Source organism: Ursus arctos, unplaced genomic scaffold, assembly GCF_023065955.2.
Source record: "Ursus arctos isolate Adak ecotype North America unplaced genomic scaffold, UrsArc2.0 scaffold_5, whole genome shotgun sequence".
Classification (NCBI taxonomy): domain Eukaryota; kingdom Metazoa; phylum Chordata; class Mammalia; order Carnivora; family Ursidae; genus Ursus; species Ursus arctos.
In genome coordinates, this window is record NW_026623067.1 from 6,001,440 (window position 1) to 6,019,333 (window position 17,894).

Below are 17,894 nucleotides of genomic sequence, written 5' to 3' on the forward strand. Positions count from 1 at the left end.
AGTTCTTTATAGATCTTGGATACCAACCCATTTTCTGTAATGTCATTTGCAAATATCTTCTCCAATTCCATGGGTTTCTCATTTCTAGTTCATTGATGTTTGGTCTAATCTTTATTGCTTCTCTCTCCTGCTTGCTTTAGATTTTATTTGCTGTTCTTTCACCAGTTCCCTTAGGTGTAAGCATTGTGCATTTGAGATTTTTCTACTTTTTTTGAGTGAGGCTTGGATGGCTATGAATTTACCCCTTAGGACTGACTGCCTTTGCAGTATCCCATAGGTTTGGATAGATGTGTTTTCATTCTTATTGGTTTCCATGAATTGCTTAAGTCCTTTTTTAAATTTTCTGGTTTGACCAAACATTATTTAGCTGGATGGTCTTTTTCTTCTAAGTGTTTGAAATCCTTTTTTTTTTTTTTTTGTATGTGTGTGATTGAGTTCCAGTTTCAAAGCATTGTGGTCTGAAAATATGCAGAGAATAATCTCAATGTTTTGATATCTGTTGAGATCTGATCTGTGACCCAGTATGTGGTCTATATTGGAGAAAGTTTCCTATGCATTCAAGAAGAATGAGTATTCTGTTGTTTTAGGATAGAATGCTCTGTATATATCTATGAAGTCCATCTGGTCCAAAGTGTCATTCAATGTTCTTGTTTCTTTGTTGAACTTCTGCTTAGATGATCTGTCAATTGCTGAGAGTGGAGTATTGAGTTCTTCTACTATCAAAATATTATTATCAATATGATTCCTTATTTGGGTTAACAGTTGGCTTACATAGTGGGCTGCTCCCATGTTGGGGGCACAGATATTTACAATTGTTAGACCTTCTTGTTGGATATATCCTTTAATAATGATATAGTGTCTCTATATGTAATAATGATAGAGGTCTGCGGCAAAGGCCATAGTCTCTGGTGCTTTTCTTTGTTGGGGGGTTTCTCCCTTTATTCATTCTGTTGAGGGGTGGTTGAGGGAATGTGCAGAATCCAAAGTATTAACCATGGCCCAAGGAAGTTGCACCAGTTTATGGGGAGCCTGGGTTGTCATCCTCCTATTCCACTAACCTCTTTTCTGGGGGAGGGGTCTGCCATGCTATTATTCAGGCATACCTGCTTGGACGGAGTTGCCCTACCCCTTGTCGGGGGATTTGCTCAGTGAAAACTGTTTTTTTGAGTTTTTGTTCTCTGGTGGCTTTTTATATCTCTTGTGTCTCTTCTGAGAGTCAGAGCAAAAATGACCATACCCAATTTACCCCAAAGATACAGACATAGTGAAGAGAAGGGCCATATGCACCCCAATGTTCATAGCAGCATTGTCCACAATAGCTAAATAGTGGAAGGAGCCGAGATGCCCTTCAACAGATGATTGGATTAAGAAGATGTCATCCATATATACAATGGAATATTACTCAGCTATCAAAAAGAACGATCTCAACATTTGCTGCAACATGGATGGCACTGGAGGAGATAATGCTAAGTGAAATAAGTCAAGCAGAGAAAGACAATTATCATATGGTTTCACTCATCTATGTAACATAAGAACTAGGAAGATCAGTAGGAGAAGAAAGGGATAAAGAGAGGGGGGTAATCAGAAGGGGGAGTAAAGCATGAGAGACTATGGACTCTGAGAAACAAACTGAGGGCTTCAGAGGGGAGGGGGTGGGGGAATGGGACAGACTGGTGATGGGTAGTAATTAGGGCATGTATTGCATGGTGCACTGGGTGTTATACGCAACTAATGAACCATTGAACTTTACATAAAAAACCAGGGATGTACTCTATGGTGACTAACATAATAAAAATATTATTATTAAAAAATAAAATAAATGAAATAAAATAAAATAAATTAAAAGAAAAAGAAATGACCATACCCAAACATCTGACCCAGGGCAGAGAAATCATAATCTGCTCTTCACTGAGCCCTCCAGGACACATAGTCTCCATTTCTCTCTGCACTGCTAAGAACCGCAGGTTCCTGCAGTGGTGTGCACCCAGAGGTTGATCCCAGGGCCAGTGTGTGTCTCTACCCTTTGTGTTTGTAAAACTGTGAGCCACCTAAGATTTGTGCTTGGGCAGCCACAGCTTCTGGATCCTGTCTGGGTGCTCCTCTAAATCCCTTTCTCCGTGGCTACCATTCTACAAGTCTATGCCTTATCTCCGAGTGCAGGACACTTTTGTGCGTCAGTGTATATCACCTTCCCGGTTCCAGCTTATGGTGGCTCCTTCTGCCTTCTGGTTATCTTTTGATATCTGTGTGTGCAGAATCACGGCTCTGCCCTTCATATCTCAGGACTGTCAGAGGTATGTTTGTAGAGATCCAGATGTGTATTCTTACATCTTAGGCTGATTTCATGGGTTCTCAGAATGGTTTGGTAGATTTCCAGCTAAATTCAGGGGACTGGCTAAAATAGGGTCCCTTACTCCTCTGCCATCCTCCCTCCTCCAAAGTCCCTTTTCTTATTGCATTATTATCAATGAGTTTCTTTTTGGCTATTAATTGACATATATTTGGGTGCTCCCAATTTGGGGACATAAATATTTGCAATTGTTAGATCAGTTTAATTGTTAATTATGATATATGGTCTTCTTAGTCTCTTATTACAGTCTTTGGTTTAAAATCTAGTTTGTCTGTTAGAAGGATGGCTACTCCAGCTTCTTTTTGATGTCCACTGTCATGATAGATAGTTCACCAGCCACTTGCTTTCAATCTTCAGGTGTCTTTAGGTAAAAAATGAGCTGTTGTTGTTGTTGTTCTTTGGTTGTTTTTTGTTTGTTTGTTTACTTCTTTTTGTAGACAGCATATAGATGGGTCTTGTTTTTTTACCCACTGTGATACCTATGTATATGATTGGAGCATTTAGTCCATTTACATCTAGAGGTATTATTGAAAGATATGCATTTAATGCTATTGCATGACCTGTAATGTTGGTGTCTCTTGAGATATTCTCTGTTGCTTTCTACTTTTCGTTGTTTTTGATCTTTTTTCCCCACTCAGAGTCCCCTTATTATTTCTTGCAGGGCACATTAGTCATCACAGGCTGCTTTGGTTGGTTTTTTGTTTGTTTTGTTTGTTTGTGTTTATTTTGTTTTTGTCTAAGGAAACTCTGCTTCTCTTATTCTGAATGAAAGCCTTGCTGGATAAGGTATTCATGGCTGCATATTTTCCCCATGCGGCATGTTGAATATATCATGCCACTTTCTTCTGGCCTGTTAAGTTTCTGTGGACACATCTGTTGTGAACCTGATCTGTCTTCCTTTGGATGTTAAGGACTTTTTTTTTTTTTTTCCCTTGCTGCTTTCAGGATTCTTTTCTTGTCTGTGTATTTTGTGAATTTGACTGTGATATGTCTTGGTAATGGCAGACATTTGTTAAATTTAATGGATGTATTCTGTGCGTCTTGTATTTTCATGTTTATTTCCTTCCCCAGATCAGGAAAATTTTCAGCTATGATTTGCTCAAATAAACCTGCTTCCCCTTTTTCTCTTCTTCTTCTGGGAGTCCTATAATATGAATGTTATTATTCTCAAGGAGTCACTGACTTTGCTTAGTCTACACTCATGATCTAATGCCTAACTTTCCCTTTGCTTTTCAGCTTCATTATTTTCCATATTTTATCTTCTATATCACTGATTTATTCCTCTGTTTCATCCATCCTTATTTTCATAGCAACCATTTGGGTTTACATCTCAGTTATAGCATTTTTATTTTTGGCCTGGCTGATTTTTATTTCTTTTTTCTATGTAATAGGGGATTCTCTATTGAGTTCTAAGCTTTTTTCAAGCTCAGCTCATATCCTTATAATTCTTGTCTAAAATTCTGTTTCAGATATCTTACTTATATCTATATTGATAAAATCCCTGACCATTATTTCCTCCTGTTCTTTCTTTTGGGGTGAATTCTTCCATCTTGTCATTTTTATCTAGGTCCCTGTTTTTTTGTGTGATTGTTATGAAAGCCTGTTATATTCCTGCTCCTCAGAATAATGGCTATATTAAAAAGAGGTAAACAAGAGGGGGTGGTCCTATATGCACTCTGGTGTTGTGTTTTATCTGTTCCTATCATCAGGTGAGTCGTTTGTGATTTCTCATCCTGTGCAGTTGGGGGTGTTTGGACCTCATCTTCTGCTCTGTCCAATTTTAACTAGGTACGTTTTGATCTGCTTGTTGAAAGAAGCTAGATAAAAAAAAAAGAAAAGAAGAAGAAGAAGAAGAAGAGGAAAGGGAAAGGGAAAGGGAAGAAGAAGGGGAAGAAGAAGCAGCTAGATCCTATTTCCCATAGTATGGAGACTATGCAGCATTCTATGATCAGTAGACTTAGTGTGTACACACAAGGTGTTTGTGCTGGTCTTCTGGGGGAGGGGCCTGCTGCACTGATTCTCAGGCAGACATGCCCTAGTAGGGATGTACCTTCAGGGCACAGGGGGCCAGCCTTGGTGCATGTGGTTCCAGTCTCCATTGGGGGGTACTGTGTTGCTCATTGAAGTGGTTCGTTCTGTTAGGTAGGAGAAAATGGTGTCACTCTGCTCTTTCATCTCTGGAGGAGGAAGTTTGCATCACTCTTCAGGAAGCCCTCACAGAAGAGCAAACAATTATCCATCTTTTGTTACCAACTTCCATCAAATCCCCACCCTCACTCTGTCTGTGTCTGAGCTGTCTACCTGCCAGGCAACACATTACTCCTGTGCTTTATCTCAGATATGTGGCTGGGTTTCAAAACTCTAAATTTACAGATCCGTGGGGTGGACCCATGCTGATCCTCTGGGGTAGGGTCTCACTGTATTTTTGTCATTTGCTGATTTGTTCCACAAATGTTATCACATGACTACACAGTGGTTCAGAGTTTATTGTGCAGCACAGCAAAATGCTGGCACCAAGATTTCCTGCCCTATCTGATCCTATGCTAATGAAAAGGGCATCATGTTGGCCCCACCAGTTATTTTGTCCCTGCAGAAGCCATACCATCACTCTCAAATGCACTCCAAGAAGGGGAAATGTTTCTCCCTGTGTGATGCAGGAGATCCTCAGACCAAGCTGGACACTCCTGGGTCTCCACCCTCCTTCCCCACAGGAGCACTTCTAAGCCTGCCAGCATGACCCTGATGATGGTACAGACCTTTAAAACTTCAGACTTTGCACTCCACTGCTTATAATAACTTGCAGTAGTCAGCACCTCTCCTTTTCCCAGTCAATGGTTTTGGGCAAGAGTTTTTCTTGTGCCATCCCTTGCTTGCTGCTTTCACTTTCTCTATTTCTCTCTCATTCTTCTCTCTGTGATCAAGGAGATCCCTTCTGTAGCAACCACAATTCTTGTCTCCCTCATATCAACTCTCCACAGCTCCTACATTCCATGAGGTGCCCATGTTTCTCCCTCCAGATATGCAGTTTGTTCTCACAGGTCTCAGATCAATTTTATGGGTGTTTAGGATGATTTGATCGATCTGTGTTTGAGGGATGAGGCATGTTCAGAGTCCCACTACTCCTCTGCCATCTTAACTGCTCCTGATTTTCTTAGTTTTAGTTAAAGCAGAGTTTCAGGCATTTCAGCAAATGAGGTTGTATTGTGTCTTATGTAACTGGAATAATTAATGTTGGCAAATTATTTTTGCCATGAATTTCCCCTTGCCCTAATTTTCCACATTTTCTATATCGTATTCTACAAGACAGTTTACTGTTAGAAGAAAGACATTTCGATATGCTAGAAGCCTCTTCTCCTTAGCATTTATCTATGCCCTCTAGTTAATTGGTACCAGTAAAACACCTGTAATTGAATGAGTTGGTATAGTTCTCACTGCAATAAGGGAAAACACACATTGTAGGGAACTGTGGAGTGTCTGAGTAAAGGGATATTAGAGGTAACATGAATGAGAACATTTTTACTTAATTATTGTTGTAATGAGCTACATTTACTTATCATTATTACTATTTATTTTATTATTATTTTTTTGTAATGGAGTGAGAATTTTTACTGATCATTGTAATGATTTGGGTTTGGAAGGCACTTCAAGCTCACTTTTCCTTCATTAGTTTTTCAAAGGGTCTGAAATAGCTGAGGACTTTTTCCCTGCTGTTAACTTGAGGAAGGTGAAATATATCTGTGTTTTGGCTTGTCAAGATTCCTTTGTCAGCCACCAGGCATCCTATGGTACATAACCTAATTTCCAGTAATTTGTATTCTCTTATACAGGCAGCATCCTAGAGGAATTCCTTTTCATGAACCATATTCTAGCCTTCAGAAACATGAGATCTTCACCCAGAAAAGTTCTATGTGCATGGGTCATGCAATGCAGCACTCCTCCATCACACTACAGAGTAGCTACTGGCCCTTTCCTCACTCCCAACATTCCAGGGAGAAGGCAAACATAGGTCCACTCTGTTCTTCAGATTTTATGGACAGACTAACAAACCTCTTAATTGTTTTCCCATATGTTTTAAGTGATGGGTAGGCAAGCATACCATCTCCCAATTTTCTGGGACAGTAACTCAGAACACACCTACAGATCTTTCCTAAAACCTCCATGTTCTCTCTTGACTTTATTACATACTGCATGCCCATGAACACGTAGATTCATGTAAGCAGACTTAGGCAACATCTTTTAAAATGGCCTATGATGATGGGTTTGGTATTCATTTGGAATAGTTCATTTATTATTATTATTATTATTATTATTATTATTATTATTAATATTATTGTTATTTTGATCAAGGGTTTCATTTTAATATTTATTTAGTTATATATTATTTTATTGTAATACAGCCAAATGTTCTGTTAGTGGCACAAAGAAAATCCATTTCAGCTCAACTGTCATGTTGCTTCAGCTACTTCCATCTGCAACCTAATTTAAAACCATTCTGTTTCAACTTTATCTGTGTCCCATAGGTCTTCTACTTTCTCACCTAGGCCCGCTCTTACTGCACTTCATGTCATCTTGAATTGAATTAACATTCCTTCATCATTTGCAGAAGTAGATACATCTTTTGGGTATTTTATTTATGTTATGTGGCCTTGAATTGTCATCAAGTAAATTGAACAGCATGCAATTCAAATCATTCTTGTCCATTAATAAAAGTACATACTTGAGACTGAAAAGATAAAAAGGTATAATTTATGACACTGATGCTTAGATTTATTTAAAGGAAAAAAATCCAGCAGATTTTTTTTATGTTGAATAATTATTTTTATTTAATAATAATTTTTATTATATTATGTTAGTCACTATACAGTACATCCCTAGTTTTTTATGTAAAGTCCCATGATTCATTACTTGCATATAACACCCAGTGCACCATGCAATACATTTTATATATATGTACGTATCCAAAGATTCAGCAGATTCAAAACAAGGCATTTTTTCCCTCAGTAACATGGAACATCTTCTTCCTGTGGCTTCTCTATATTACCTAATGGCTGGATGGTCAAAGGTTGTTTATTTTGTCCATTGTAGAGGGGGCCAGGGTAAAAGTATGGTCTCAAGGCTTCTGTGAAGTGCTGTTTGTAGGTGTAGATGTGAGACAGGTGGGTCACATTATAAAAGGAGACCTTCCCAGCCTCATAGTCCAGGAAGATTCCAACAATCTCAGGAGGTTCCTCAAGGTGGAGTGTTACCCGTGGATTTGCAAGAGCTTGGTAGTCATTACCTTTTTTTAAGCACAATGTCCATATCCCAGACTCTGGGGAGACCAAGATTTCTCCTTGTCTGCAGACAGAATCTTTACAAATGCCTAGAGTCCATTTCATTTTATCTTTCACATTCACTTCCCAGTAGTGTCTACCTGTGGAAAATTTTTGCTGACCTAATACAGAGATTAGGTTATCAAATCGTTTCCTACTTTTGGGTAGTTCCTGCATGGTAGCAATTGCTTTCACACTTTTGTTGTCTTCAGCAACTTGGAGATATGGGTGAGCTGTCTCTGGATCCAGGGTAACATTTTCTATGGAAGAATATGTTGTCAGTCTTGGCTATGATCAATAATAATCCACAATAATTAACACAATGTACAAGCCCTTCTTCTGTCTAGGAACTTCCTCTAGCTTTCCTCAAATGAAGCTCTCCTTTCCCTCAGGTCATGCTTTTTATATCACCTCTATTTATCAACTCACAGACTTGAGCACTTGATAATGAACATCTGTCCAGAATGGAAATAAAATGAATATCTAAACATACAGATTTTTTCTAGTCAAAATATTTTTTGCAAATATCAATATTACATTGAATACTTATTATGTGCCTAGTGCTATTTGAAGCACATTTATAAATATTTAATTTTCATAACAAAGCAATAAAATGGAGAAATGTTTTTATTATGTAGCTGAGACAGCAAAGGTTTAGAGAAATTTATTCAAATATGATTACTATTATCCATAAATGTTTGGATTCAAGTTCATATCTATCTAAGTTAGTATGAATTAATGAAGAATATTTTTATATATTTACTTTAAATCTGAATGTTCTGGCAATTTAAACACTGCTCTAATGAACTCCTTATTATCTAATGAAATTTAACTCAATTTACTGAATTATTTTTTTTCTAAAAGTGCCATTATATGGGTACAAAATTTCACAGATACATGAATTCAAAAATAATTTTTAAAGTGTTGAAAGCATATAAACACAGAAGCCTGAGATAAAAATGATCTAGATATTTACCTAATTACACAAGATTCTGTTAATATGGTCTATAACTATTTTTCCAATGAATTAATAGTTGCAGGTAAAACTAAATTTTACTTTGTTAGTACAACCAACCACAGAGAAAATTCAACTAGTATTAAAGTAATATAAAAATAACTAAGGAATTTTATACGTTAGCACTGTAAATATAGGATTATGTTCCCTTAAAGCTGCTGCAACTATTTTGCTCATAGGCATTTTTTTCCAAGGCAATATCTGATAAATACACTCTATTTAGTTTCAACTGGTAAATGCGCTTGTAAAATTGTCTAGTGAATGTGAATACTATGTCAATTAGTTATATAATCTGGAGAAATCTCTTATGTATACTCATCATATTTTCTTTATAAAGCATTGTACTAATACCTGACTTTTCTTCCTCAATAGTGTTTTTGTGGGAATCAAATGAAGATACTTCATTTGAAATAATTTATACAAAACTGTGAAATGTAACACAAATTGCTATTGTTCCTAATATTAAACAAAGGTCATAAATTTGACAATTGTTAGAATTCAAAAGATCCTGAAGGAGAAAGTCGTTTTCAATTTGACAAATCAATTTTTTGTGAATCATAGGCAATTAGTGTCATTGTGTCACTAGCCTCCATCCTAACACAGCTCCGTGGCAACCTACATTTACCCCCTTCCCTGTCAGCTACTCCTTATTACCATCCCTCAACTCATTTCTGGTTCTGAAAAGCATGTTGATGATATCATTTTGGGTTATAATATTCTGCTTCCCTCCACCACTGAATCTCAGAGAGCAGCACCATTTGTGATATGTAAGGAGCTATAGCTATAAACTACTCAAAAAAAAGCATGACAAAATGGAAGTTTTTGAGGGGAAAAAATTGTGTGTGTGTGTTCTGTGTGAGTTTGTGAGTGTTTACAGTCTCCCTTCTCTGGTGGCCCAGTGTGCTGGCTAAAAATAAGAATCCATATCCAAGTACTTCAGTCTTTAGTTACCTGCATATCTTCGAGCAAATTCCAACCCTAAAATTAAAAAAAAATTAAAAAAATTTGAAACCAAGATTTAACAGTGAGTAAAACAGGAACGTGATGTGTGGTCAAAAGGCAGGTAGGTGCATGAGTCAGGGCTAGAGGTGGCCATTTTCATTACTCACCTTCTTTTCCCAGGAGCTTTAGCCTTTCTGAAAGAATGAAATGTAGTGAGAGTTTGCTTTGAAATATATTTCCATTTCTATCCTCACAGAGAAATATTACTTACCAAGTTCTCCATGAAGCTTTCCTGAAAAGCAAAACAGTGACAAATCCTTGTGAGAAGTTGGTTAGGACTTGTTAACTAAACTTTCTAAGGTTTACACATGTAAATAATTTGTGTAAAAAAAAAAAGAAAAGACAATGGTTGGATTTAAGTTACATATTTGGAAAATAATGGTTTAAAGCCTTTTGGTTGGCTTTGTTTTAACATAATTCCAAGGATCATAATGCAAATTTTGATGAAAATTTGAGAGAGAAATTTGAAAGAGAAATACTCTCCCAGGTTCTTGCATTAAGCACATTTACCATGCAGACTGCAGACTGCCCTCACCAAAAAGCATGAGTCGAAGAACCCAGCACTGAAAGCACCAGTGAGGTTTGGATATAATTTCTGTTCCTTTGCACCTGAAGAATTAAAAACTAAATGCACTTAGTTATAATGATTGTTATAACTGATTGTTTTGAAAATGCAAATTTGTCCCAAAATAATTAACATATTAAGGAAGAATTTGAGTACATTGTGAATTTTGAATTTTTTATATGTGATTTTGTGGTATGGAAATCTCTATCCCATTGAATCTAGAGGCATAGAAATACATACAATATATCAACACATACACAAATACACACAAATAGGCACACATCTCAGAAGGACAATGACATACACCCATCCACAACTGGTATTGCAATTTTCCTCACTGCCACTTCACAGAGACTACAAGCCACCACCCTCACCATTGGTGCACAGCTCCATGCCCTATTTCTTTGGTTTTTATCCATATTTCTTTGCTGTTCTTTTTCTCCCTTTTTTCTAATTTATCTCATTATTGTCTGTTTATTTTATTCTCTTCTTTTGCACAAGTTTTTGGACATGGAGGTGGAGGTAGGGGAGGTACATGGACCCACATGTAAACTTCGGGGTCTCTTTCAAGATAAAGTGCCATATTATTGTAGTGTATAGATATTTCCTAACAATTTAACAAGTATAAGATTCTGAAATCTATGTGAAATAAGTCAAGCAGAGAAAGACAATTCTCATATGATTTCTCTCATCAATGGAACATAAGAATTAGGAAGATCGGTAGGGGAAGAAAGGGATAAAGAAAGGCGGGGTAATCGGGGGGGGGGAATGAAGCATGAGAGACTATATGGACTATGAGAAACAAACTGAGGGCTTCAGAGGGCAGGGGGTGGGGGAATGGGATAGACTGGTGATGGGTAGTAAGGAGGGCACATATAGCATGGTGCGCTGGGTGTTATACGCAACTAATGAATCATCGAACTTTACATCAGAAACCAGGGATGTACTGTATGGTGACTAACATAATATAATAAAAAAAAACATTAAAAAAAGATTCTGAAATCATTTTGATAGTTTTTGTTTTATAAACAGTTCACCAACAAAATTTTTTACTACCATGCCTATAATGTCCTGTTATAGACTGAATTTCTTTCTAAAAAATTCTTATGTTAAAATCTTAACCCCCAATGTGATTATAATTAGGTCATGATAGTGAAGCCCTCATGAGTAATATTAGTGCTCTTATTAGTAGAGACATAAGCATTGTTCTTGTTCTCAGCTTTCTGCTATCTGAGAACACAGATGGCCATCTGCAAACCAGGAAGAGAACTCTCAGACACCAGATATGCTGGTGACTTGACCTTGGATTTCCCAACTTCTAGAACTGTGAGAAAAATCAATAAAATGAAATGACAGCATAAAGAATGGGAGAAAGTATTTGTAAATCATGATAAAAGAATTAATACCCAGAATATATAAATAAAATATCAACTCAATATCAAAAATCAAACAATCTGATTAAAGAATGGGCAGAGGAAATGAGCAGACATTTTCCATAGAAGGCATACAAATGCCCAAAAGAACAACAGGCACATGAAAAGATGACCAACATTATTACATACATATATATTCACAAGGAACATTTGTTACATTTTATTCATGACAGTCCTAATTTAATTGCAAAAATGTTCTACTTATCTAACACATTTTTATTGAGGGCCTTCTTCAGACAAAGATCTATTTTCATTGTGATGAGTATAACACAGTCTTAACCCACAGAGACATTGACAAGCAGCCAGCCAACTGAAACACCATTACATGTTATATATTATATATATTATATATAGCATTTATTATTACTTAACAATGAAAAAGAAGGAAAAGACACTTGTGATCACATGAATGGAAATGAAGTTTGAAGGCATTATGCTATGTGAAGTAAGTCAGAAAGAGAAATAAAAATACTGTATGGTATCACTTGTATGTGGAATTAAAAAAACAAAACAAAACACTGAAGTCATAGAAACAGAGACTAGAATGTGATTACCGAGGTTGAGGGTGGGGAGTTTCGGAGAGATGTTGGTCAAAGTGTAAAAACTTACAACTGGAAGATGAGTAAGTTCTGAAGGTCTTTTGCACAGCCAGGGATTGTAGTCAACATTTCAGTATTATAAACTTCAAAGTTGCTAAGATGATAGATCTTATTTTTTCTTATTCAACAAATGAATTATAATTATGCAACATTATGGAGGTGTTAGCTGATACTATGATAGTAATTGCACGGCAATACATAAATGTACCAAATCAACATGTTGTATACCTTAAACTTACACAATGTAATATGACAATAACATTTCAATAAAATATATAAACAATTATCTTATTTTATTAATGTTATACAGAACCACCTTCAAGTTGTTAAGGGACTAGGTTTTAAATGTCCTCACCACAAAAAAGAAATGATAATTATGTGATATGATGTTGATGTAAGAGGTATTAGCTAATGTTAGTTTGGTCATCATATTGCAATACAGAAATGAATTAAATAAAAAATAAAAATAAATTAGAATTCTTATGGAGATGAGCTTTGCCAGATACCTTACTGAATATAAAATGCTTATTATGTGTTCAATATCGTGTTTAATATTTACTTGTGATTGATATGTAAGTTAAGTATATTTAGCATCCAGTTATCAACAGAACTCTTCTTTCTTTTGCAAAAGTTTTACATTTACTAGAAAATAAAGTTAATTTATTTTAAATAGTCTACTATCAATATGCATGTATATCACACATTCACCTTCATCAAAATGGTGATTTTATTTTATAATGCAGATAATAAAATAATACTCTAAGAAAATTATAACAATAATTGGGTATCATTTTAACACATTAAATTGTATAATGTACTCATAATTATCATTTAATTTTTCTAGGTGTGTTAGCACAAGAATATAGATACCACAACAGAAATCACAGTCATGCAAAATGAGGAAGAAATTTGTATTCAAAGATATGGCATAGAGGTTTAAGTAATATAAATATTTATGACACAGAAAATGTCATGCAGTTAAAGACATAGCAATTATTAACTTTTTAAGGTACCTCCACATGTTTTCCAAAGTGGCTGTACCAACTTGCATTCCCATCAACAGTGTAAGAGGGATTCCCTTTCTTCACATCCTCTCCAACATTTGTTGTTTCCTGCCTTGTCAATTTTTGCCATTCTAACTGGTGTAAGGTGGTATCTCAAGGTGGTTTTGATTTGAATTTCCCTTATGGCTAATGATTTTTTCATGTGTCTATTAGCCATTTGTACATCTTCATTGGAAAAGTGTCTGTTCACATCTTCTGCCCATTCTTTGATTTGATTATTTGTTTCACGTGTATTGAATTTGAAAAGTTAAAAATTGAGCTACCCTATGATCCAGCCATTGCACTACTGGGTATTTACCCCAAAGATACAAACGTAGTGTAGAGAAGGGCCATATGCACCCCAATGTTCATAGCAGCATTGTCCATAATAGCGAAATTCTGGAAGGAGCTGAGATGCCCTTCAACAGATGACTGGATTAAAAAGATGTGATCTATATATACAATGGAATATTACTCAGCCATCAGAAAGAATGATTACACAACATTTGCAGCAACATGGACGAGACTGGAGGATATAATGCTAAGTGAAATAAGTCAAGCAGAGAAAGACAATTATCATATGGTTTCACTTATTTATGGAACATAAGAAATAGGAAGATCGGTAGGAGAAGGAAGGGAAGAAGAAAGGGGGGGTAAACAGAAGGGGGAATGAACCATGAGAGACTGTGGACTCTGGGAAACAAAGTGAAGGCTTCAGAGGGGAGGGGGGTGGGGGATTGGGATAGGCCGGTGATGGGTATTAAGGAGGGCACACATTGCATGGTGCACTAGGTGTTATATGCAAATAATGAATCATGGAACATTGCATCAAAAAACTGGGGATGTACTGTATGGTGACTAATATAACAATATAAAAATTATTAAAAAAAGAAAAGAAATACCAATTATGTCAATAGATAATACTATTTTAAACTAGCGTCTCCTGGCAATCAGCTAAGGATGGTTCAAAATATGAACAGAACTTTCTCAATCTATAACCAAATCATATCTCCACCAGGTATGATCTGTGTGATATCAAGAAAGTACCTTAAATTAGGATGATACTGTATTCTATAATGTGATGGATAAATGAGCTAATGTGAAAAATTTTAAAAAATTGCATTCAGCAACTGGTATTTAACTTATCTGACATGTCCCACAAGCAAGATTTACTACTTTTTATCATGACATTCCTTAATTAATTTAATTGCCAAAATTTCCTACTTATCCAGTACATTTTTATTGAGGGTCTTTGTCAGACCAAGATCTATTTTCATTGTGATGAGTATGACAAAGTCTCTCAACTCACAGAAACAAAGACAAGGTGCCTGCCATTGAAACATGATTCTAAAATCAAGGTGCTTTAAGAGAACAAGAAGCATCAGCAGAGGGGCACCTGGGTGACTCATTCAGTTAAACATTCAGTTTAACATTTGCCTTCAGCTCAGGTCATGATCTCAGGGTCCAGGGATCCAGTCTGGGAATTTGGAATCCTGGCTCCCAGCTCAGCAGGGAGCCTGCTTTTCTGGCTCTCTCTCACTCTCAATCTCAAACGAATAAATAAAATCTTTTAAAAAAAAGTGTCAGCAGAGGCACAGATTCTGACTTTAACAAGGATAATTTTCTTTTTGTTCAATTAAAAACATCATTTGTTATAAAAAATAATATGTGTTAATGTATTTTAAAAAATAAAAGAGGGAAAAAATATCCCACGAGGTTTCCATTAACCAGTTACAACCACATTAAAATACTTTGCCAACTCTGGATTTTATATGCAACCAATGAATCGTTGAACACTACATCAAAAGCTAATGATGTACTTTATGTTGGTTAGTTGAATTGAAATTAAAAAAATAAAATAAATAAAAATAAAATATTGTGCCATATGCTCTATGTAAATATCCAGAATATTTTACCCCACAATAACAAAAGGAATAATCCAATACATGGTTTTCATAATGTGCACTATTTTTTTCAAAATTAATTTTAACATAGTCCATGAAAATAAACACTCTTCTATAACATAATCTAGTGATTGGATGGTTTCCTTTTTTGTAAACAACATTTCATAAAATAGTCCTTTTTTGTGCACTGAATTACTGATTTTTCCCTTATTCTCATAAAAGTAAAAAACAAAACTATTGATCATTTATAAATCTCATCTCTGAGCTAATCTGAGAGAAACAGAAAAAAAGAGAAAAGACACACAGAAAAATGACTGAATCAAAAACATATTAAGTGAAAATACAGTTTGTTACTTAAAGACCAAAGACAAAGCAATAAATTAAAAACAGAATAAAGTTTAAACTTTTTTTTCCCCAAATGTCAATGAGGGTTTGGTACTATTTATTAGAATTTTAGGCAATTGAAGAGATAACTAACGGTAACAGAGTTGATAAATTACTGGCACTAGGATATTGAATTTTATTGCCATCTCAGTGAACAAAATCAATGTATCCAGGCGCCCAGGCTAGAAGAGAGGGATGGTTGTTTGTATTTCCTTCTCCCATCACCTCCTACTTCACCCTCCACCTTGAGTTCCTCATTGGGACTTCTTGATTCTAGCTCCATCATAGGTTTCCATCATGGTCATCCCCTCCTGAGTCTTTCTCAACTACTGTGGAAGTCCCTTTACTGGTTTCCTAATGCCCATTCTTGCACACATCATTGGATTCTCTAATGCAGTCTTTTTAAAACACTAATCTTATAATCTTATTAGGTTAAATCCATCCTCACTCAAAATTCTTCGGTTCCTTTAACCACTCATAGGAATGATGTTAAATTCTAAAAGTGACAAGTTGTTTATGATCAGCCTTCTGTCTACATCCTCAGTCATATTTTCTCCTAGTTCTTTTTTTAAAAGATTTTATTTATTTGTTTGACAGAGAGAGAGTAAGCAAGAAAGAGAGAGACAAGCACAAGCAGGAGGAGAGGGAGAAGCAGACTCCCAGCTGAGGAGGGAGCCGAGTGCAGGGCTTCATCCCAGGACTCTGGGATCATGACCTGACCAAAGGCAGATGCTTGACTGACTGAGCTACCCAGGTGCCCCTCTCCTAGTTCTTTATCCTGTTTTTTTGTTTGTTTGTTTGTTTTTAATTTTTGTTATTCTTGTTTTAATGTTAGGTGCACGAGGTAAAGAATATGTGCTTTGTTTTTACCTATGTATTGTCATTTTAAAACACAATTTGTTTGATATAACAGACTTTGATAAATAAATGTAGGTTGTTGATGATGATCATAATGATGATAAATAATATATTTTCCTGTCAGAATGTATCCCACATGACTAACCTACCTCTCTTAAACTATAAATAAATGCTTTCCTTCTTTTAAGGATAACTAGCTTTATTTATTTATTTTTAATAAGAGAAGAGTTGTTTGTTGGCATTCTCTGTCAAATGAATTCAAGTTATTTCTTTACTCCAAAGGAATATTAATTTAATTCTGGGAAAATGAGTTGAGAAGAATTATTGGAAATGTAATAAATTGATGTGCAATGGTTTTCAGAATTGGATTAATGTGAAGTTAATCTGATTTCATCAGAATGGGTTTATGTTATACAGATCTACTCCGAATACTTTTACTTTTGATCAACAGTTTTCATTAAATGAGAATATTTGTCACACAGAAAATTTAAATCCGAATATGATTCCAAAGTCAGATAAAGCAAGGACAGTATTGCAAGCACTATCCTGTGGGTCTCCAAGCCAAGAATCACGGAGTCAGAAAGAAACCACAGATTTTACACAGGATTTCTCTCTTTCATTAAACTACTGGCTTTATGCAGGATTTTTCTTACACATTAAAGAGATCAGTAGTTACATAATAACTAAATAATATATACAATTAGTGGCATTGAAGACTAACCATGAGACTTTCTTGAGAAGTCTCTTAAGTAAGCAGGTATACATTTCTTGGATGAGTTTACATAACTAAGTATAGCTAAGTTTACATATAAGCTTAGTTTACATAACTAAGTGTATAGCTCAGAGTAGATTTCCTCTATTAGATTTCCCTTTTTTACCACTAACCATATAATCTGTTCTCTATGTTCAAGAAAATAATGTTGTTGAAATGAAAATGATATCCTTGTACCCTTTTTTTTTTGTTTAGTATTTTTGTGATTCCCTGAATTCCTTGGATAATATTCAAAAGTCTGTTTCCAGGATTACATTCAAAATTCTTAGAATGGTAATGAGATGTTGCATTTCCCAGCCTTTGCCTACCCTATAACCCTGGGTAGGTTTTCTGAACCAGAGTCAACTGGGTAATATGTCTCCTCTAATAGAATCATGGGCTCACCTCCCTCAAGTTCAGTTCCTGCTTTTCACATGCTAGCCCTCTCTTTGGTCTACCTATTCTCTTCACTACCACTAGTCTCATTTCTGTTGCTGCTTCTTCAGCAAATCTACAACCCATGACTAAACCCAATCTCACTATTGTATGTGTTCATGGCATCATGAACCCTCCTCCATAACACTTATGAGAACATTTGTTTACATTTATCATGTAAATGTGGAATGTGTATCTGTCCTGAAATAGCAATTCCCAAAGTGAAAGAATCTTTTTCCCCCC

At 35.7% G+C, this 17,894-nt stretch overlaps 1 protein-coding gene across 1 annotated transcript in view; it reads right to left on the reverse strand.

Moving 5' to 3' along the window:
- Positions 1–7,188: 7,188 nt before the first annotated feature.
- The window catches only part of LOC113261861 (butyrophilin subfamily 1 member A1-like), a 62,562-nt gene continuing 51,856 nt past the window's right edge, over positions 7,189–17,894 (reverse strand). Inside the window, exons 9-12 of the mRNA XM_057307357.1 lie at positions 9,891–9,911; positions 9,787–9,813; positions 9,629–9,655; positions 7,189–7,922 (exon numbers count right to left, since the gene is read on the reverse strand). Of these exons, the coding sequence (XP_057163340.1) occupies positions 7,348–7,922; positions 9,629–9,655; positions 9,787–9,813; positions 9,891–9,911 (650 nt within the window). The 3' untranslated portion in view covers positions 7,189–7,347. The remainder of the gene's footprint in view (positions 7,923–9,628; positions 9,656–9,786; positions 9,814–9,890; positions 9,912–17,894) is intronic.